A 22,556-nucleotide genomic window follows, 5' to 3' on the forward strand; every position below is an offset into this window, starting at 1 on the left:
TGCTTGTGAATGTGGGAGCTTATCTCTTAGGATATCTTTGTCTTTTGTGGCTATGCAACTGTACTTAAATATATGGATAAAATGTAGGAACCTGGCATACATGCACTGAGGCTACTTGAAAATTCTCCTTGCATGTACGGCAGACAACTGTTAGGATGTTACAGTCCGTCAAAGTACAGTTCAGTTAAAGACACTCCCTCTCCCTTCTCTGACCATCTTTCATCCTCCCATGTCCCCTCCATTCGTCTCCCTTTCTCTTTTGTTTTTCTTCCTCTTTCCCCTTCTTTCTTCCATTCACTATCAGGAAGGGCAACCCATGGAGGGCCAAGTCAGCACAGTCCAGAACGCGCAGGCACTAGAGGCAGCAGCGGCTGCAACAGTGAGTGGCTTTAAAATCACGTGAAAGATTTAAAGATGGGGAGTTGGAATTACACTCCATAACCTCTGGAATATTTTATACATATCTGCACTTCCTAAGTGGTGAACGAGATCCCCCTGTGGTGAAGCAGTCCCTGTCTCAGCAAGATAAATTCCAGAACCCTCAATATAATTGTGATGCATTCCTAAATAGCCATACACACAAATGAAAGAGAATAACTAAGTGACCCTGTAATGCAAAGACGCTTCTCTGGAAAGTGCTGGGAAGATCCTAGCTCACAAGAATGCCTTGTCTGCAGACCTCCAAGATGAAATCCCCTTGTTTTACGTTCTTGCATATTTGTTTTTATAAACTAGATTTGACCTCTTCTGTTTGAAACCTTTCTGTTTACATTCCATACTCCAAAAAGTCATACGTATGTGTGGTCCTCTCAGCAGCACTAACCCTGTGGCTTCACATCAACAGTTAATGGATTTTTGCGTCTGCTTCTTTATGGGGACTTGCAGAACCCGACGTTCCCGTGAAATGGCTATGTGCCAAACAGAGCTGTGTGTAAATCTATTAACTACCATCCATGGCCAGAGTCCACTGCCGGCTAGTGAGTGTAGCAGCCTTCATGGCTTGCTTCACCAGAAGGACATATTTCAAGTTGTTGTCACGCACATGAAATGTGGCCTCTTTCTCCAAAGAGACTAAATCATGCAAATAAATGATCTGAATTGGATTTTGCATTCAGTCTTGTACTATGTGATCAACTGAAAATCAGGTTTAATATTTGGATATTAAACATTTCCATAACAAATCTTTAATAATAGTCTTGCAAAAATCTTTCAGGAGTGTTGAGAAACATCTGGCAAATGGCTGTGTGTGTGTGTGTGTGTGTGATATCCATCAAATGTATTAAGTGTGTAAAAAGGCCAGCTGTGAATGAGGCTATTTCCACACCTCTTCTAACGCAATCCTGTCAAATGCACAGTGGAGGGCCAGATCCCCATGTGATGGAAAATGTCATGGCTCTATTGATATGAGCTGATCTAAAGCAATTGACACCAGTCCAAAGAGAATATACATTAGCCACGTGCATGAGAAAAAGCTGTATGCTAATCATGTGTTTGATGAAATAACTCATGACCACAAATCTCCAGTGCCTAGAAATGTGACTAGCAGAACACCATCTAACACTCAGTTTTGGTCCACTTTGATACCTGTTTCAAAAACAGAATCCAAACACAAGTCTTTTCACTCTTACCTAGAAGTATACTTCTTACTATCTTAATGTGTGTCACTTTTTTCTGTATTCTGTTTTCTGTTTTTATTAAAGTAAGATGTCTGGAGTGTATTTGGAGGTAATCTGACAAGAATTAAATAAATCTGTTCCAAGTTTGACGCTTGGCCTGACAGTAAACAAAAACAAGGCTTTGAAAATCAGTCTGTTGTTTATAAATGCATTATACTAATAATCAATGCATTAATGTGAGAAAAGCAAGCATGCTAGACTGTTGCTCCGTATCACCAGAATCCTGATGAACTATGAAAGCAGAGATGGAGGACACTAAGTTTGATCTTCTTTGTTTTTCATAGTCATCCTTAAATTATAATGTTTTGAATTTAAAAGCCACATTGTTTACATTCCATCCCCCCAAAATATTAGTGTGTGTCAACACTGAAATGCTTCTGGTCTTAGTTATATTAGAGAGAGGCACCTAAATAAGTCATATCCAATTGACTTTTCCTGTTCTATGGGAATTTTCCAAAATCACCTTTACTCTATGCACACCTATAACTGCTAAATGCACCACTCTCTAAGGGCAGATGCTAGTGTTGTAGGTCACATCGTATATTCACTGCATTCTATATTTGCACCCTTTAGGTCGGTCAAGTTTTAAAGTTCTGAACATATAGAGTCTCAGATTGCCAATAAGTATTTTACTCCATGTTATTGGGTGTTCTTGAATGAAAATAATAGAAATCTGCCTACAGTGGGCAAAGGTTGGTTGCTGGCAGTTTAGAATCCTGAAAATAAGGTTAAGTGCAAATTAGGTTTTCATTGTCTTTCTAAATTCCACTTACAATGCCTGAAAACGCTATTGTAAGAACCTGTCAAACACTGAATGGGGTGTGTGCCATTATTGATGGTGTTAGTTGTTTACTTGGAGTATGAAGCCTGTAGCAGGTTTCATGTAACTGAACAATGATTACACTTTAACTTGCAAAACGAAGCAGCCCTAACTTTACTAATTTGATCAGTTAAGACCAAGTGAAGTTAGAACAGAGTCTGTTTTTTAACTATGACCTTTAATGTTTGAGGAGGAACCAAAGGACGGTTGTGTTTTAAGTACTGAATGTCTAAACAAATGCTTATAAAAGGAATCATTTGCACAGTTCAGAACTTCCATGTAAGAGAAGGACTGATTCCCATCCCAACCCCATCCGTGGCAATGTGTGGTGTGGGCATGCCTGGTACAAACTGGTGCGGAGAAAGCATATAGATTTGTTGTTAGCATGTGGGATAATGCTGTTTCGCTATTTGCCAGTAAGCGATTTATTTAATACACAGCAGTATTTGTCTTGCTGTCAAAGATTCCAGGAGTTCCGAAAGCTCTTGGAAATTTTTAACAAACTGTTGCACAAAACCCGTCAGTTTCAGCCTGTGTGTCGCTCTGAGAGCATGTGGCTCTTGGTCAAAGGTGAAATTGTTTGGTGTTAAGCTTTATAACATCAACCATTAATTCAGAATTGGTTTAATTGTTTTTCAGAATCAGCAGTTCTGAGCCCGTGTTTCCCACTCAATCAGGAAGAGCAGTCTACTCCGTTTGTGAAACACGTTTGTGCCTTGACTCTTAACATTTAATATGTGGTTTTCTTTGAGCTGCTGCTGCTGCTTTCTGGAGGTGTACAAAATGCATTCTCTGATTTTTTTTCCCCCCCGCAAGTGTCTCACTGAACCACAGCAACACTCTGCTCTTTCTCTTTGTTCACATTTTAGGGAACTCACAACTTCGGTGGGATCCGGGTGGGCAATGGACCAACTGAAGAGGATGCCGAGATCATCCAGCATGACCAGCTTTCTACCCATTCTGAAGATGGGGATGAGGTAAGCGCCTGATCAGCCTTTGCTCCAGCACTATAAAGCTGGTGATGAAAGGGGTTATTTCCTGCTTGATATAGTTACTAGTTTCTAAGATCCTAACTCGGTACCGACATTGCCAGTGGAACTGGAACAGTAGAAATTAATATCCATTCTAATTTCCTGCTTCCTCATGCTACCTTCCACTCATCCTCATGACTATTAACATCAGTGGAAATTCTCTGCACAGCTCAAAGAACATATGTGGCCCTTTCTATCTGAATTCCTATTACAAAGAATGGGTATCTGATAGGCAAGCTTCCCCCCCCCCCCATGGTAAGATCTAGGCAGTTGCCACAGACACATTTTACCCAGTTTACTCTCCAGTTAAAATGGTAATTGTGTGTTTATTATTTGAGTTACCCTATTGATTTAACTGTCTGTCATTATAAGCCTGTGTTTAAAATAAATCCAAGTGCTGTATTTCTTGAGTACTCAACTTTGGACATGTTTTCCTAACTGCCCTGCCTTTTCTACCTCACCTGGGGAGAAAAAGGGAAAGTGATATTTATCATCTTGGGGGCATTCTGCTGCCTATGGGGACAGGGTAGTGGGCTGCAGTTCCTAGGCGTTACACAGCCGGCACAGTGCGTGCTAACTAAGTGCTACCACTGAAATAGGTCATGTTAATAAGGGATTTATTAACCTCGTGTTCATGATGAATGTTCTGATTGTGAGACTCTGCACTAAATGTAAATTTATGTTTACAAGCCTGCAGAGGATGAGGTGGTAAGATGACAGCCAGCTTTGCATTCATATGTATCTGCGCCATTTCCCATTGATGTAAATCATCTGCTGAATTAACACATGATGTTTTTTCATGCCATGTGACTTGTTTTTCCATAAGATCTAGTTATTTACATGTATGGACCATTTCTAATACTCCATACAATATCATCTCCATTTTTAAAATACCTTGTCTGAATTGCTGCATCTCTTTAAATTGTGTTTGCTTTCTTATCTCCCTTGATTTTTAGATTGCAAATCCTTCTCCATTGGCCTGCACAGCTGTCAATCAAAAGATTGACAAGGGGCTTCTAAATGTTTATATTATAGAGTTGCTGAAGAAGCAAGACTCTCTGTCTTTAACACTTTAACAAAACAGATATAACAGTCTATGGGAATGTCTGGGTTTTTTTTGCAAACTGCTTGTAGATTTCCCCCCTCCCCCCTTACTATCGTCCAGAACTAGGTATTTTATTGACTGAATGTTGCCCTAAACAAATGCAACCAAATATTGGAACATCCAAAATTGGACTAGATCAGAGAATCAATATTTTTCTCTTTAAAAGAGGGGGTTTATTGGTGAGAATTGCTCATATTCAAACACAAATAGTTAGATTCTCTGAGTTGGAGAAGTATAAAATATCATTTGGGAACAGACTGTGAAATCTAATCAGCCTCTCTGCTCTTCTTGATACCAAAAGACCATTATTCTTCATGTTCTTCCTACCTCCCCTAGTCCTAGAGTTGATATTATAAGTTATTCTCTTTGGGTGGGTGTGTCTCCAGACTCTAGCAGTGCCAAAGTAATAGGTTGTGTCTCGGGAGGCAGTATGTTAACCTTAAGAGCCGTTGTTCTGTTCGTGGGTCTGTGCTGTTGGTGTACCTGGGTGCTTTGTTTGTCCTTGTTTTATCTTTAAGTGAAATAGACTGGTATGTGGAGTGTCCATGCAAAAGGCCCTTGCACATTCTTCTCCAAGAAAGGTGGTGCATACAATGATAAAGATATGGGTTGCTTCACCATCAACAAAACCTTCCTCAGATTTTTTTGTTATAGGTGGGTCTTGGTCTTCATAGCAACAAATGATGATAGAATGCACTAGTGTTGCTCCATCATTTCCACATAGCCAAGAAAAATACGAATTCCTTTTCCAGTTCCCACAAGACCTTTAGATCATTACATTTTTATCTATCCCTATAGTGTTTGGGGTTCTGGTAACTAATGTTGAGACAATGACAGAAGTTGATCTGATGGTGAAATAACTATAGAGTTCTTCTCAACCCTCAAGAACAAGGATGTTCATTTCATCCAAACAGTACAGCAGAGAGTGGATAACCTCCCCCAACCCTAGCACTTGTTGGTTTGTTTCAAGACTTGCCCTAGAGGGTCAGTTTTCAGCTTCTAGTTCCCTGTGTGTAACCCCAGTAATGTCCGTGCAGTTCACACATGTAACTAGAAGCAGAATTTGGTCCTATCCATCTTAGGTGTATGACTGAGGTGAATTTTTAATGTGTTGAGTAGAGCAAAGTCTCCTAGAACAAAGATTGGTGACATTCTAAACATACCACCATGGCATACTCTCAGATCTCCCCTTTATCAAGTTGCTGTTTTTATTGTACTACCATATGAGGGTAGCACCTCAAACTGGATCAGCTGTGCAATGGTAAACCTGGATTGCATAATTCTGAAACAACTGTCAGTGTGCATAAAAGCCGTGGAATTGTGGAAACTTCGCAATGAGACTCTTTTTTGCATCTGTAAATTTTGCTGAACATAGATCTTTTAAGAGAGCTGTTGTCCTTAGGGATAAATCCTAGAGCTGGTGAAATAGGCATAACATAATGCAGATATATCTGATGACATTTGAATGATATGAAGGCACATCAACACTTTTTTTTAAATAGAGTGGAAAAATAACCCATAAGGCTGCAAGAACTCTGCTAAAGCCGTCCCATGAGAGCCTTTGGGTTGAAGCACAAGAGTGGTAGTCTCCCTGGCAGTTATTCACTAACTCTGCCATGCGCTGTGTTTATTGTTTAAATATTTGTCGGTTTCAGTTTATTTTACGCTGACTTGCTGTGCCGCGAGGCAGAGGCCTCTGTTTACCAGAGCAGGTTTTACTGAGGAATTCTTGCAGTTTATGCTCCTGTGAAGTGAGAGATCTGGGCTCTCGACAGCTAGTTTGACATAGTTGTTTGAAATGTTTATTGCTTTGGCTATTTAAGGGGGGGACAAGAATAAAAATAGCATGCTGTGCTCCTTTCGGAACATGGATCACTCGGTGTCATAAAATTCTGCATCCCCTTTAATAACGTGCTTCGGAGAAGTTCACGGAGCATGGATTAACGCCAAGATGCAGAAACGTGGGACTCTTTTTTTTTTTTCCAACCTGCAATGTGGCAAACTCTCCTACATTTATTTTGAAATGGTTTTGAATCGATTGCCAAAATGCTTGGAAGGCATAGAGACTGCAGATGAAAAAGTGAAGCAGAGAGGAGATTTTCAAGATAACTTTTTGTGCATTGTTTCTTCTTTCACACAGAGCCAGTTCCTGCTCTTACGAGATTGCTTCCATTGTTCCCACAGCAGTGCGAAAGATGCAGTATTGTCGCAGGCTTTTTCTGATTTTTTTTTTTTTCCATACATTTTCTCTCATTCCTGTGGAGAAGGAAAACCGTGTTTGTAACCCCTCTCCTCTTTTGTAGAAATAGACACTCATTACCAGTGTGTTCAGACAGGAGCAGTCTTTTCCTGGTAAAGTCCTGGGTCTGATCATAACTGTTTTCATTGCCTGTCATGTGAAAGTAGACTTTTTTTTAGTCTACCAATTGCAGTGTTGAATGATTATTTCTAATTAGTTGCTCAGATTTAGCAAAAAGTGTCAACTTTCACTGCAATTGTGAAATTTATATTTGCTATTCTTCCTAAATGATCTGTATCCAAATGGCCAGTAGAAGAAATTATCAGTAAGAGCCCAAACATAGTGCCCTTGTAATAGCCCCAGACAGTGGTGCCGCTCCCCTAATCTGCCAACCCTTGCTCATTACAACTGCCTTGCAGCTGGTCTCACTTCCTCTTTGCTCTGTTGTTCTTTTTGCAGTTTGATTTTGGGGATACGGTGGTACATCAGGCCATCCATACCATTGAGTATTGCCTGGGATGCATTTCCAACACCGCGTCCTACCTGCGGCTTTGGGCTCTCAGCCTGGCCCATGCACGTAAGTATCTTTCCCAAAGCTGGAGGTTTGATCAGTGTCTCAGATCAACCTGGACAAAAATGTCCTGGGGAGATGGCGTAGGCATGTGTGTATGTGCCACAGAGAGAAACTGCCCTAGTGCGTGTGTCCTGTATTCTGGGGTGCAGTCCAGACTAGTGAGGGATTATCATCACCTGCCTTGCAACCTAGGGTGCCTCACAGTGTCTCGCTGATGTAGTTCCCAGTGTGGGCAGCTCACAAACAGCCAAACAGCATGCAGGTCACACCCTGAGTGTCTGTGTAGCTGCAGTCCTGCTCCAGCCACTCTGACCCCAGCAGCCTGGCAGCAAACATCAGCTACTCTCTGGCTTCCAGTAGCCTTGGTTACTACCTGTAGAGTGATCTCAACACACTCCCAGTCCTAGATTTTCCCCAAAAATGTGTGTTCTGCATTGCCCAGCCTTCTGGACAGCTCAGATTTTGGGGGTCCATTGCCCTTGTAAGGGGTCAGTGTACAACAGTCTGCTACTATAATTGGGGTTACCAAACAATTCTGTTTAAACACAACACTGGATTCATTTTAATTGAAGAATAAAACAAGTTTGTTTAACAACAAAGAGAGGTTTTAAGTGAGTACAAGTATTAGGTGCTAAAGTCAGAAATAGAGAAAGAAAGAACGCTTCCTAGTAGCGAAGACTTGACAAGCTAGACTTGGTTCAAGGTCAAACCCTCACCACGTTCCCTGCAAATTTTCAAGTCAGGATCTTTCACAAAGTCCCCAGTTCCTTCCAGATGTGAGGATGGAGGCATGGGGGTTGGCATGTAAAGCACTGAGTAAGTGGCAGTTCTGGCCTTGCAGCCTGTGCCGGGAATTGGAGTTCAGGTCCTGAGTTACCTGGCTGCAAGTGCTTCCTATTCTTCACAAGCAGCCCCAGTGGAACCATCTAGCTCCTGCAGTGCTAGAAACAGTCCCAGCGGGGTGGGAACGGGTTATTTCGGAACGTTGCCTAAAGCCCACTCTCCATGAAATAAAACTTCCCTTCACTTCCACCCTGAAATAAGCAGCTTTCTTCCTGCAGAGCTTTCCGAGGTGCTCTGGACCATGGTGATCCACATCGGCCTCAGTGTGAGAAGTTTGGCTGGAGGTTTTGCTTTGTTCTTCCTATTTGCTGCTTTTGCTACCTTGACCGTGGCAATCCTTCTGATCATGGAGGGCCTGTCGGCTTTCCTTCACGCGCTCCGTTTGCACTGGTAAGTTTCCTGGAACATAGAGGTTTTAAAGCTGTTATAAGCAAGATGATTACTGATAATTCACCACCACCACCATGAATGCAATCTCCTAGGAAGCTGTATACACTTGCCTTGCCACCCCATCCCACCTCGCCCCAAGCAAAGTTTAGGCTTCAGTTATAAAATTCAGAGAGTTGGTAATGGCGTGCTGAAACAGCATTGCCTGGCGCTGCTGGGACATTGTGTGGATAATAGTACTGAATGTAACTAAACTAAGAGCTTGTTCTACAGCTGGCAGACTGGCAGCAAGAGGGTTTTCAAACCTCATGAAGGCTAGCGACCTTATTTTCTGCTTTGGTGGTCCCAGTAATATTCCTCACTCCCATCCTCTACAGTTAAGTCACTAGGCGTTACTTCAAAGTAGCTGGCATAACTGTTCTATGCCACAAAAAAATTCTGTTGAACCCCGCTAAACCTTTCTCGGCAGCCTGCGTTGGGGTATGGAACATTTGGGCCCTTCAGCAGTTTCTCTGTTTTGCCTGATTATGACATTTGTTTCTCTTGTCTCCTTAATGATGTTACATAGTGATTGATAACTGCAGTTCCATGTGCGGCCAGCAATATAGTTAGTCCATTCTTTCTCAGGAAAATGGAACAGAACAATAGCAGTTACACCTCAGCCTGGGGGGAGCATTATCAAGATCTGGTTATCCAGATCTTGTGCTGGGGTCAGAACTGTCTGTCTTGGCCCTTTCTTCTGCAAGAGAAGTAGACTTGTTTCCAGAAAGGACAGCTGTGTTTTGAGATATGAGAGATTAAACCGGTGGTCTGGGCAGAGGTCATGGCTGAAACCCTGATTCTTTGAGTAACTCATTATGTGCCTCTCCGTTCAGCTTAAAGTGAAAGAAAGCCCTGCTTAGACACCAGCCAGTGCGGGCGGGTGGAAAGGAGAAGGCTGTTCCCCTTTGTAGCAGTTAACAAATTCAGAGGGTTGCTGCAGGAGAGCCTGGAGGGGTTTCTCTCTTTCAGGTAGCTTGGTGGTGGTTATCATAGATCTACACCTTACTCCCAGCAACAGACAACAATAGTGGGTCACAGTCAGCCCTGACTGGAAGAAACTGTTAGCTGCAGATTTTCTTCTTCACCCATTGTAATGGGAAGTGAATTAGCTCTTTAAACTGGGGTCTGGCTGTCTTAAGAAAGTTTATTCTTATATTCGGTGTGTTGACTACTCTCTCTTGCTGTCTCATGGCTTTCAAGGCAGAATCTGGAACTACAAAACTTTCTTCCTGGAACTCAAATTGAAATTTTTAAATCTAACGTTAGGAGCTCTCTGAGCTCTAGGCCATTGGTCCAATCCAGTAACTGGATTTTATACAGCCAGTGTAGCAGATTCTCTTCGGCGTTTCCTCTCTTTAGAAATCAAACGATTTGTCCATTGTTCTTTACGTCACACCCTTCCTTACATTTAACTTGCTCAGAATACATAAAGGCTAAGTCTGCACTACACACCTTTTAGTGACACAGCTGCTAGAAGGTGCGCAGTGTAGCCACTCTTTGTCGGCGGGAGAGACCACAAAATAAATCCACCCCATGAGAGGCGGTAGCTTTGTCGGCAGGAGAACTCTCCCGCCAACAAAGCACTGTTCACACCGGCGCTTTTTGTCAGTAAAACTCTTGTCTTTCGGGGGGGGGTAGTGTTTTTTCACACCCCTGAACGACCGAAGTTTTACCGACAAAAGTGCAGTGTAGACAAAGCCTTAATGTTACCCTTCTGTGCGTCCAGAGAAGACCCATTGGCCGCTGCTCTTTGTTAGCCTGCTCAGCTGGTGGTTCACATTGTGTGTATTCGGGGAGTCAGTAAGTGAAGAGAAGTGAGATTACTCAGTGGAGCATCATCACTTTCTCTCCACCCAGGCCCAGAGTGAGTTCCTAGTCCCTGCTTTTAAAGAACACTTACTCCACTTGGAATTCCAGTGTGGCTGGCTCTCTCTCTGGTGTGACCAAAGAGACAATACAAAAAAGGAATTGATCTAGCTAGCTTTTGGGTTCCCCTCAAGGTACACATAGAACTAGACAGGAGAGCCTGTGACTAACTCTTCTCCTCCTTTCCCATCTCCTTCAGTAATTTATTAAGTCAGTTCTGAGTTTTTCATGGTTGGCCAAAAGAAAGAAGCGAAGTCGCAAATGTAGCTTGTGAGGTGTTTGGTCCTGCTCTGAGCTCACCTACTTGCGGTTCTATCTGTTTTCTTTTGTGAAATGTGCCAGTTACAGTCTGAAAATAGGAGCACAGGCCTCTTTTTATTTTCAACGAGCACCTAACATAGCACCACTTTTTCTGTCCTGGGTGCCTTGGCAGTCCTGTGGCTGGAAAGCCAAACCCAGCGTGTCTTTGAGACAGGGAGAAGAAATAAACCTGTTTAAAGTCTTTTTATTTTTCATTTTTTTTCCAGTAAGAAATAAAATGTGATAGTAATGACAACTGCAGCTTTTTGGACTTCCTCTGATTTCTTTTTGGGATGAAAACTTAGTCCTTTTGCACCCCCTAATGGCACGGTTTCCAGGTGCATATTGAAGCTTTCCAGTATGTTCAGGGATCTTCAGAATTCAAACCACACACTCATGATTCATACAGGAATTCTAAAGCGTAGCCATCTTATGTAGGGAGGGGATCTCTGCTACAGTTGTCTGCAACTCCTGAAAATGGCTGTTGGATGGCGTTTCTGTTTTTCCTGGCATCCAGCCTAGAAAATTTCACATCGGTTACGTTAGACCCTGTTGCTTCTAGCTGGTGTTCCTTGTCCTCAGACAACGGTCACTGACAGTATGTAACAGCGAAGTCCAATGAAAAGAACTTTGATCTTGCACCCATTGTAGTGAGTTCTCTCCTCAGACAGGGCCAGACAATGAACAGAGCATCAACTTGGACACGATGTTCCGACTCTTCAGATGCTTAACTGCATCTTTGAATTAGTAACAGGCCTAAGTCTCCTCTCTGAGCTGTAACGTTCGGTCACACGTTTGGATAGAGGTGGTAGATTATTTAAAAAAATCTTTACCATTTTTTCCTTCAAAATTTAAAAAACACTGATTTTTCACAAGAAAAATATTCTGAAAGTATGGACTGAAATAAACAAAGCAGGTATATTTTAAAATATACACCCCTTCTGCTGAACAGTCATAGCCTCCGTACGTATGCCTGGAGCGCACGCAGATAAGGCCTGATTCAAAGCCCCCTGCATTCAGTGGGTCAGACCATGTGTGATTTTTATATTGTCCACATCCTAGCTGAAACGGAGCTTTGCACGATGCCAGGTTTTTAAGTACAATTTTAAAAAATATTAAGCTCATGGAAACACTACAGGGAAAGTGGCCCCATCCCAGTGGGAGGCAGCTGACAGAAGACAGTGGGACTTCTTGAGCCAAGAAATGACCGTAACAACATGGAACACAGTTGTTTTGTAGAACAACTGCAGAGCATTTACTGGGAAACTACAGAAGCATAACTCTGAAGTGAAGTCATATTTCCCCTAAACATAAGTGCCTCAAACCTGTAAACTCAGTAAGAGCAAATCAACTCATAAAAGTTTGGCGATGGGAAAAGCAACTTAGCAAGATAAAATGAGATCTCAAGTACTATGCTGAGACAGTCACTTGGGTTACTCTTATCCCCGTGGAACAGTTATAAGTTTTTTGGTCTCCAAATAATCTCCTATTAGCATTCCTTTGTAGTCTAACCATGAAATCGACGCACTTCCAGTGCTGTCTTTTCTAACGTGGAAACTCAAAAGAACAATAGGACCAAGTACAGGTGTCCTAGAAGGAACAGCTCTGTAAGAGCTTTGTGTCCGATTAGTTGGCTGTTCGTAGCTGGGGAAGAGGAGTCACCTATGTGGAATTTTGTCTGGTGGGTGGGTCATTCAGTCTTCATGGAACAGAGAAGTCATTTAGCATATGCCTTACTGGAAAAACAGATGAATGTGAGGTCTGCCTGTCACGCCCAATTGGAGAAGTTTTATTTTGTACTCTTTCAGAAAATACAGATTCCTCCATCAGTAACCTGGACTATGTTTTTGACTAATGTTTAACTACCTGTTGAAACAATAAAGCTCTCAAACTTTGGCAGTGATATTGTCCTTGCACATCTTTAGTTCCCTTTGTATCCTATCCCTACGCTGGAGGGTAGGGGTAGGATACAGAGGGACCTAGACAAATTGGAGAATTGGTCCAAAAGAAATGTGATGAGGTTCAACAAGGACAAGTGCAGAGTCCTGCACTTAGGATGGAAGAATCCCATGCACTGCTACAGACTAGGGACCGAGTGGCTAGGCAGCAGTTCTGCAGAAAAGGACCTGGGGTTACAGTGGACGAGAAGCTGGATATGAGTCAACAGTGTGCCCTTGTTGCCAAGAAGGCTAACGGCATTTTGGGCTGTATAAGTAGGGGCATTGCCAGCAGATCGAGGAACGTGATCATTCCCCTCTGTTCGGCATTGGTGAGTCCTCATCTGGAGTACTGTGTCCAGTTTTAGGCCCCACACTACAAGAAGGATGTGGAAACATTGGAAAGAGTCCAGCGGAGAGCAGCAAAAATGATTAGGGGGCTGGAGCACATGATTTATGGGGCGAGGCTGAGGGAACTGGGATTGTTTATAGTGCAGAAGAGAAGAATGAGGGGGGATTTGATAGCTGCTTTCAACTACCTGAAGGGGGGTTCCAAAGAGGATGGATCTAGACTGTTCTCAGTGGTGGCAGATGCCAGAACAAGGAGTAATGGTCTCAAGTTGCAGTGGGGGAGGTTTAGGTTGGATATTAGGAAAAACTATTTCACTCGGAGGGTGGTGAAACACTGGAATGGGTTCCCTAGGGAGGTGGTGGAATCTCCTTCCTTGGAGGTTTTTAAGGTCAGGCTTGACAAAGCCCTGGCTGGGATGATTTAGTGGGGGATTGGTCCTGCTTTGAGCCGGGGGTTGGACTAGAACCTCCCGAGGTCCCTTCCCACCCTGAGATTCTGTGATCAACAGATCTTTGTTGCACCATGAAAAGCTGCTGGCTCGGCTGTATTGGAAATGCAGGCTATGACTTTTATTTCCCTTTGGCTAGTAACTTGGCTGCTTGTTTTAAATGTCTCCTTTATCTCTGTATTTGCTTTTCATTAATACAGTTTGTGGCATCGCTGTTTAGATTAAACACAGCCGGGCATGTCGTTCACTCCCTTGAAACCCCTATTCCTAAACCTTGGAGAGAGACAGAGCTTATCTAGTGACAAGGGCCTGCGATCAGCCAGCCCTCATGGACCTGGCATTTATAAATTAGCTTTGCATTTCTGGGTGTTTGTGGAGCTGCCTTCTTGGGGGAAGCAGTTCTCCAAACAGATCTCTAGGGCTGAGTGGGACTGAGAGCTTCCCCTTCCTATCCATTAGAATGACAGGGGTGGCTGTGGAGTTGGCCAGGAAGTCACTGAAGGATGCTGGTGTGTTCCAGTTGGGAGGGATGTGTGGAAGCTCCCTGTGATCAGGGTTAGGAGCACTCCTTGGGTTCTGCGTGGAACGGATGGGTAGCAGCATGTCTCAGATAGAAGTCAGGTCAGCTCATGTGGTGGGGGCTGAAAGTTTGGCTTGGCATTTGTTGCAGGGGAGAAGATGATCTCTGCAGCCACGCTGTCAGCTTCAGGCTGAGGTGTGAGAAGCTTCAGCTTCTAGTGTGAGAAGCACTAGAACTAATGGATCTCAACCTGCTAATGTTCCAGGGGAACCATACAATTCGGACTTGGCTCAGGTCACTCAAGCATCCATTTTTCCCAACCTGTTACCCATCCCTGACTCCAGTGAATTAACCCCACGCAGCACCCTGTGGATGATACACCTCATCCGTTAACCGGCTGCCCCGCATCTGCACCACCATCTCAAATGTATTGTTAAAGTTACAGAACTGGGAGATTCCAAGTCCTTGCAACTATTGTAGGAAACTCAATTAAAGACGGCTGTGCAGACTCTTTCTCTGAGCAATATTTAACCTGCCTAATTGCTGGTGCTGCAGGAACTCAGTACAATGACCAGGCCCTGCCTGAGCAGCTAATTCCAATTCGTTTCCACGCTGGAGTCCCAGACCCATTTCCATCACCCCGGCAATACTCTAGTCCAGGGTTCTCAAACTTTTGTACTAATGACCCCTTTCACATAACAAGCCAGTGAGTGTGACCCCCCCCTTATCAATTAAAAACACTTTTTTAATATATTTAACACTATTATAAATGCTGGAGGCAAAGTGGGGTTTGGGGTGGAGGTTGACAGCTCGCAGCCCCCCCCATGTAATAACCTCACAACCCCCAACCCCCAGTTTGAGAACCCCTGCTCTAGTCCAGATTGGGGAAGGTCAGCTGTTTTATAGTGAATTGTGTCATTTTGGCGAAGGTTTTGTTCACCAAGTCTGTATTCTTTTTTCTGAGTGTATAAGACAACCCCGATGGCAGATGCTTGCAGCTCAGGGTGCTTCTCTTCCAGGCATGTGGAGAGCATTTTTTTCGTGCTCTGTGTTGCCTGAGCCGTATGTCGCTGATTCACAAATGCTCATAGAATGTGCTGCTGCTCACCCATTGGAGGGCAGTGACATGGATCTTAAATATCCCTTTTGGCTGTGAAGCATTCATTTCTTGCATGCAACTGCTTCTGAGTCTCACAATGTCTGGATCGCTCCAAATGGCGGGGTCCCCGGGGGGAGGGTCACAGTTTTGGGTGGTGACATCAAAATAGACTTCATACACCACAAACGTGGTAAGCCGCAAACAGCTGTGTAAAAACAAATAAAACGGAATATTAATGTGCTGCTTTGTGGCCAGCTGTTCTGAGCTGTAAACTGAGAACTGAGGTCAGGATGGATGGACAGGCGCACACCGACTGCCCTGCAAAGCTCTTGGTATTCCGTCTCCAGAGGGGGAGTATTACTTTTCAGAAGGCATGGATGGGCTGGAGTCCTGCTCGGCTTGGAATCCAGTGGGCAGACGTGGGTGTAGTGAAACCCAGATCCCCGCCCACTGGTTCACAACTATTTGTTGTTTTGAGTTTGTAAAAGGCCCTGAGCTCCAGGCAAATCTCGTGACCATAAGCTGCGTACGCCGGCTTTAAAAGGGTATCGCCGTTTCGCTTACGTGTGGGAAGGGCGGTCAGCCATGCTGAAGATAAAGCCTGGCCGAATAATCCTGACGAATCTAACTACAGGCAAGGGCCACTTGACTTCAAAGCAAAGGAGGTGCCTCTTTCAAGGGCAGGCCCTGAATTAGGTTCCTAAATCAACACTCCAGCACCCACTTAGGCACCTGGATGGTGCACTGCAGCTTATACACAAGCATGAACATTTGACTTCGTGGCGTAACGAAATGCCTTTGTAGATGCTCTCAGGTTGGGGAAAGCACTTTACCTGTGACCCCTGCAGCTCCTGGGGATCTCATGGGGAAAATCCCCAGGCACGCTGTGCCAACGAACAGTTGGTTGGAGAGGCCTGTTAATAGGAAAACCCTGAGAGGGAACGTCCTGAGGCTTTAGTACAAACCAGAAAAGTCCCTGTTTACTTGAAGTGCAGAGCTAACGATTTAGGGAATTCTTGCATGGCACTTGATCAGAAACCAGAGACACTCTACAAAGTTATGCAGTGAAGCAAGCACACCCGGGAGCAGCAGGCATCCACCGCTGCAAAGCAGAGCTGTGTGCTCTGGACCTTCCTGGGAGCAAATGCGAAGAAGCCTATCAGGAACTTCCTTTTGTTCGGCTTTGGAGTTGTGTGAAATGAAAGGGACCTGGTATCCCCAGCTACTTAACCCCGCTATTCCCGGGCTGCAGCAGCTCCTCTTAGACTCGGGTTACCTGAAGTTGTGACAAGGACTTTGAGCATGCCTGATAGGAGCTGCCTGAGCAGGGGGATCAGAAAGATTAGCAGTCGTGGTTACAATTTCATCTACTTGTGATTCTGTGTGGGACCCAAATGCTCACCCCTCTCCCCTCTTATTTCCCCTTGCTTCCAGAATAGGCATTAGTCACAGGGCGCTTATTGTCAGGGTTCCTGCAAAACACGAGGACCTTGGCAACGAAGCTTTCACTCCCACACGGAAACTCTTGCTCATCCCAGGGACTCCTTAGCAGGGAACTTGGTCCCTGTGTGCACAGGCAGGCAGAAGGATCTATCCGCAAAATGTTGTTTGTCTGAACGCTTCACTCTTTGGCTGTGTCAGGAGAGTGTCATCTTTGCAGACTGGGCCCGTCAGTGACTTTGCGAGCTGTATTGTGGTAGTCGCTCAGGACTTCTCGAGTTCGGTCGCTTTCCAAAGAATGTTCCCAGTGTCCTTGAGACATTTTTCAGTTCATTCCATTTAAAAAATATTCATCATGTAAAATGTTTCCTAAAATAATGCTGAAAAATCTCTCTGCCAGAGCTCCTGGGAGAGTCACCTGATTCCTCAGAGTGCCGATTTGGTTCCAGTGGACAGGAGAATGGAAAGTGTTTCTCATGGGGCACACAAACACTACATTTGTTTTTATTATGAATCATGTTTTTTCTTTCCATATTTGGCAGTGTTTGACCCTCAGGCAGCTGTCCAGGGTCATTCCTTTCCAATTTAGTTTATTAGGGAAAACAAACGAAAAAGCGAAGTTAATGCCGAGGTTCTGAGATAACATGCATATCTCTGTTTCTCCAGGAGCACCCCGTGAGGGCCAGGGAAAATGTGCTTCAACAACTAACCCCAGACGACTGACTGACGGGTGGGGGGGCTCTAGAACTTCCCTCTCCCTCCCCTGCACTTTCTAAAGTATTTAATAAGAAAAGTTCAAATGTGAAATGTTTCATTCGCTATAGCACATTTTCTGTTGTCTGTGGGAGAGGGGGACTTTGTAATATTCCTGTCCCCATTTGTATCATTTTGAAATAATCCTGACCAGGACTTTAGCAAGAGCGACCATTGGTCATGTGGACTTACTGGCATGACGGCACGTTGGCGTCAATCTGTGGGAGACCAAGTGCTCTGATGGGAGGGTGTCAGAACCTGGAAAGGCCATTTCGCTCACTTTTATAATGTGCTGGGGACCGTGTCAGAGCCTTCAGTGATAACTGTGCCTGAAGCTTATGAGGGCTTCCAATACAGCGACTTGCAGCTTACTGAGAATTGGGCAGGTTTCTGAGAAAACCACTAGTTCAGGTCAAAGACGGCAACACCTCCAAGCCCCAACTGGGATCAGAGCCCCATTGTGCCAGGCTTGGTCTAAGGCCCTGATCCTACAGCAGGCTCCCCCTGGGTGCAGGGCTCCATCCAAGACGGGCAAAGGGTGTGAAGAGGGAAATTTGATCATCTCCACTTTGTTTGGGGATAATGTCCTAATGGTGTGGTCTATCAGTTTTCCAAGGGAAGTTGGTGGAAACTCAGTTACACAGGGTGTTTTAAAGCATAACTGGGCAAAGCCCTCAAGAATCTTCTACAGAGAACCATTCTGGCCCTTCCCTGGGGCTGGAGCAGAGGGGGTCTCTAGATTGCCCCTGAGTGTTGGTCCAATCTCTCTTTAATTTTTCAAGAAAAATGTAATGACTAAGGTGAGAGACGAGGACAGCAGGCATTCTTACAGCCCTCAGCCTGAAGGAAATGCAGACGTACACAGCTGATGCTGATGTTTTTCACTTGTTTGTTCTTTCAGTGTTCCGGTGGGGTTTGTGGGGTGTCTTTTTGCCATGGGAAGCCCCAGCATAAGACCATGAGATCAGCGTGTGTATAAATGTAATCTATAGAACATGATGTTTTTAGAAACAATATCCTGTAGGAGACGTGTGTTCCTTTCGTTGTCCTCTAAATAGTTCCATGTGACACCAGCTTCGTGGATTTCCTCCCATGTTTGTTGCTCGTTTAAAATTGATCTTTCTCCATGAAAGCAGCATTTTGACAGTTTTTTCTCCATTCTGCCCAGGAGCTGGGGGAGAGGAGAAATCTGTAATAGTTCGGTTGGGTCCTGATCCCTTCCCTCCTCCTGAAAGCTTCATTTCATCTGCTTGTCCCAATATGCAGGGTTGTAGTCAGTCCCCACTTTGCTTCTGACACTGTAAGTAGCTGCTGCTGATCATTCTTTCTCTCTCTTTTGCAGGGTTGAGTTCCAGAATAAGTTCTACATTGGCACTGGATTCAAGTTCCTCCCGTTCTCATTTGACAACATCCGTGAAGGAAAATTGGACGATTAGAGCCCCCCTCAGCCTAACTGAGCAGTGTTAGACTCGAACGCTGGTGTGTTGTGCTGTGGTTAGCCCTTGTCCCCTGTGTGTTTGTGTTGTGAAGTTGTGTGTAGCTCCCCTGCCATGATGTGCTGCTTCTGAGAAAATAACTTCTATTGCAGCTGCCCGAAGTATCTGTCTGAGGCTGTTAAGTGGAGAGCTGTGACGTCACTGTAGCAAGCTTAGCTGACATTGCTTCGGAGTCACTGCTTTCCGCCCTGAGCAAACACCTTGTTTAGTGCTGTACGTGTTTACAATGGGGGGTTGTAGAGGAAGTGTCTGGACTTGGTGTATTTAATCATGTATCGGTTTATGATATTGTACAGTAATTAGCTCCTTGGCAGATTCTGGTAAAGCACTGAGGGGAAAATACAGCCTCCTATTGCATTAGGAACAGGACGTGCAAACTTTGGCCTGCCCGTAGCCCAGCTAATCTGAGAGGGAAGCATTTAGAGGGAAGAGTCTGTCTTTGCTGCCTGTTTAAACAAACTGAGATCCACTGATGCACAGAGGGGTCGTGGGGAAAGCTGGGGCCATGTGCAACCTAGAGCAGTCCCTCTTGCTTCCACATGTGCAGCGTTCTTACTGTGCGTGAGTGATCTGTTCTCGCGAATTGTGAATGGTGCTTTCTTCACACCATACTGCTGGGTGCGTCCTAGCTCAGGGAGCCGGGGGCAACAGAGCACACTCTCCTCCCCCGGCTGTTGTCAATTCACTGTAGCCTCCTTCCGCCTGCAGTTGCCGTTTCTAGCTTGCAGCATTCCTGCCTGGTGGTAGGGGATCTGGGCAGATGGGTTCTGACACGCTTCGCGGAAGGGTCCACTCTCACTTTCCAGCCCTGCCTGTACTCTCAGCCCATGGAGTCGAGTCTCTTGTTTCCTCAGCAATGTCCCAGCGTTTCTCAAACTCGACACAGGCATGTGCCCACCACGGTCTGCACCTAACTTACCTAAACCAGCACCCATGCTCAACTGTAACCTGGGGAGCATCTCCCAGAGCCTGTCAGCAGGGACCGGCTTACCCGGGCACAGCCCGACCCTGCAGCCTGCCCGTCTGTGTTATCATGGGGGCTGCAGTTTGTCTGCCCTGCTGTCTGCGCAAAGAGAACGTACCTGCTTCCCTGTAACTCTCCAAAAGCCCAGGCATGCAAGCCAAACAAACCCAGGGCTGGTGCAGTGGGGCAGGGCATGTTTTCTGTTTCCTCTCTGGGACTGGGGTCAGTCAGTGCTGTTTGGGCTGCTGGCAAAGTGGAGAACCGGGCAGGGTCCTTGGGCTATTCAGTTCCCTTAAGGGCCGAACGCTGGGCTTCCACAAAATTCCCCGCTCCGGCTGACCTAGAGAGCCAGGCCCTGGATTCAGAGACCTTGTGACTAGATCAGTGCCAGAGTCCTGCTTGAACTGGTGACGGTCTGTGTGGTGTGGGAGGGCTGGGCAGATGTCAGTGATGTCAGTCCATAATGGATCGGAGTGGTGGAAGCAGGACACCCTGGGCATTTGTTTGGTCCCTGCAGTCTATAGTCATGAAGGTGTTTCTCTCCCTTCTCTGTCACATGTACGTGTGCACAGATAACTGCATCTGCTACCATGGAACCTGTCTCATTTCTTCTGGTCTCAGAGGCTCCATTGCGATTGTGTCTGTATCTCTCCCTCTGCCAACGCTGGCCTATTCTTAGCAATCATGCAACCAAGGAGAGTGAACTCTTGGCATTTTGTTCCGAAAAGTCTGTTGTTAATCAATGCCGCCCCTCTGGGGCAGGGCTGTATGATGCTGTCGCTGGGACTTGGACACCAAGTGCAGGGGTGGCTGGTAATGTTACCAAACCCACATGAAACCACATTCTTCCCCTCCGAGGGGAGTGGTAGGAGCCGCTCTGCAGACCGTGGGCATTGCGTTCCCTGCCGGCTTGGTGGGGCTGCCGGGCCGTCAGATGTGCACCTTTGACTATTGCTTAATGAAGTTAGTAAAATCCGATTATTCCAGGGACTCTGAGGGTTGGTCGTGCTAAGTAACGCACTCAGACATCCGATCAAGCGTTAGATGGCAGATAATTGCCCCAGAGAACCTCCCAGGCACGGCCGCACTTGTCCTGTCCAAAGTCACCTTGTGAAGGGGGCAAAGGCTGGGACTCATTGCAACGGCCTCTGTGGGAATAGGGTTTTAATGGTCACTCGGAGGGCAGCAGGTGCCTGTTCCCCTTGTGCGGGGTGTGAATAGTCACTTCCCTGTTGGAAATAGCCTCAGGAGTGGTGATGTGTGTTTAAGCCCTCTGTGTTGCACAGCCTGCTGTAACAGATGCACTGTATGGGGGGACGGGGGTGGGGGTGGGGGGATAGATACTAATGAAACCATGACTGGAATCGTTTAGAACTGGCCATCCAATAGGAAAATGCCATGAAATGCAGGATTCACCGCAGGGGTGTAAGAAAAGTGCGCCGTGAGAATGAAAAGGAACAGCCCGAATGTCTGAGCGAGGCTGGGTGGGGCAGACGGGCCCAGCCGGGTGTTTCTAGCCACCGCCTGTGTAACTATCCCGGGGTGGGAGGCGCACAGGGATTTGCGGTAATGAAGCCGGATTCTGTTTACATGTTGTTTTACTGTGTGTTTACAATCCTGTTGTGTGCGCAGTGCAAGGGGAAATGAAGTCTGGTCTGCAGCCCAAGCAGTAACACTAACTACCCTGCTGGCTCTGTCGCGACTCACCCTACACATTACATTGTTGGAGTGGAGTGTAACCTGAGCTGTCTGCATTTATTCCTTCCAGCGCGTGGCAGGGCCTTCCCGTTCCTCTCCACCTGGAGCTGCTCTCTGCTAGCCGGGCACTGGGGGCAGAGGCCAGGAGGCACTTGCTGGGCCATGTTAGGGTCACCGAGATGCGGTTGGGTAGCGCTGCCTCCATCCCGCAGTGAGCGATGGAACCTAAGTGGGGGCCGACAGATGCAGCTACTTACTTTACTAGAGCGCCCAATTGGGAATCCAGACCTGAGCTCCCGGAGCAGGTGCTCTGCCACAGGTCAGGCGCAGAGCAGGGAACAGCACTGGTCAGTCCTCTTCTAGACCCATCCACCTGCGCAGGTACGTGGGGGTCGCTCTGCCCGTCCCCAGCCAGCGCTTTTGGGGCTATTTGGGGTGTTGCTAGGGGAGAGACTAGCCCCTGCCAACAAGCCTTTGGCCGTGGGGGCTGAAAGGTCAACTTTGATATCCTTCTGGGACGCGATTCTGTAGGGGTTGGTGTTTAACAGGCCTGGGACTGACTCGAGCTCCAGCTAGGGGCCTTCCTCTGTTCTCCTCGAAGGGCAGATGGTCCCAGCCCCGCAAGGGCGTCCTTCCCTGGGCCCAACCTCCCAGCTGAGCCGAATGCCTCCCAGCTGCTCGGGGCTGGATCCCAGCCTGCAAGGGCAGTGTGTTTCCTCCAGGCTGTCAGAGGCGTTGCGTTCCATGGAGGGGCAGGGCTGAGTTGTGCTGAGCCCCGTGTTTGTCTTTCTGTGGCCAGAGATCTTTCCAGTCAAAAATGCTGCAGCTTGGGCCAGCCTCTGGCTGTTGTGAGCCCGGAGGGTCTGGCCCAGGAGGGTGCAGCCTGGAGCTCTGGATATGGGGTTGGGGGAAGGGCTTCTCGCTCACCCTGGCCCAGGGCACAGGTAGGGCCCTCCCCAGGTACTT

At 46.0% G+C, this 22,556-nt stretch overlaps 1 protein-coding gene across 5 annotated transcripts in view; it reads left to right on the plus strand.

Annotated features, from left to right (window-relative positions):
• ATP6V0A1 (ATPase H+ transporting V0 subunit a1) overlaps positions 1–21,631 on the plus strand; it is a 46,742-nt gene extending 25,111 nt beyond the window's left edge. For 2 of the 5 annotated variants that reach the window (XM_034756216.1, XM_034756218.1), the window contains exons 18-22: positions 3,366–3,473; positions 4,218–4,235; positions 7,331–7,448; positions 8,507–8,678; positions 18,775–21,631. In XM_034756216.1, the coding sequence (XP_034612107.1) occupies positions 3,366–3,473; positions 4,218–4,235; positions 7,331–7,448; positions 8,507–8,678; positions 18,775–18,868 (510 nt within the window). In that variant the 3' untranslated portion in view covers positions 18,869–21,631. Of the gene's footprint in view, positions 1–304; positions 380–3,365; positions 3,474–4,217; positions 4,236–7,330; positions 7,449–8,506; positions 8,679–18,774 lie in introns of all 5 variants that reach the window. The other 3 variants (XM_034756217.1, XM_034756219.1, XM_034756220.1) reach the window with 2 other exon arrangements.
• The last annotated feature ends 925 nt before the right edge of the window (positions 21,632–22,556 follow it).

This window comes from Trachemys scripta, chromosome 23 (genome assembly GCF_013100865.1).
Source record: "Trachemys scripta elegans isolate TJP31775 chromosome 23, CAS_Tse_1.0, whole genome shotgun sequence".
In the NCBI taxonomy this organism is placed as follows: Eukaryota; Metazoa; Chordata; order Testudines; family Emydidae; genus Trachemys; species Trachemys scripta.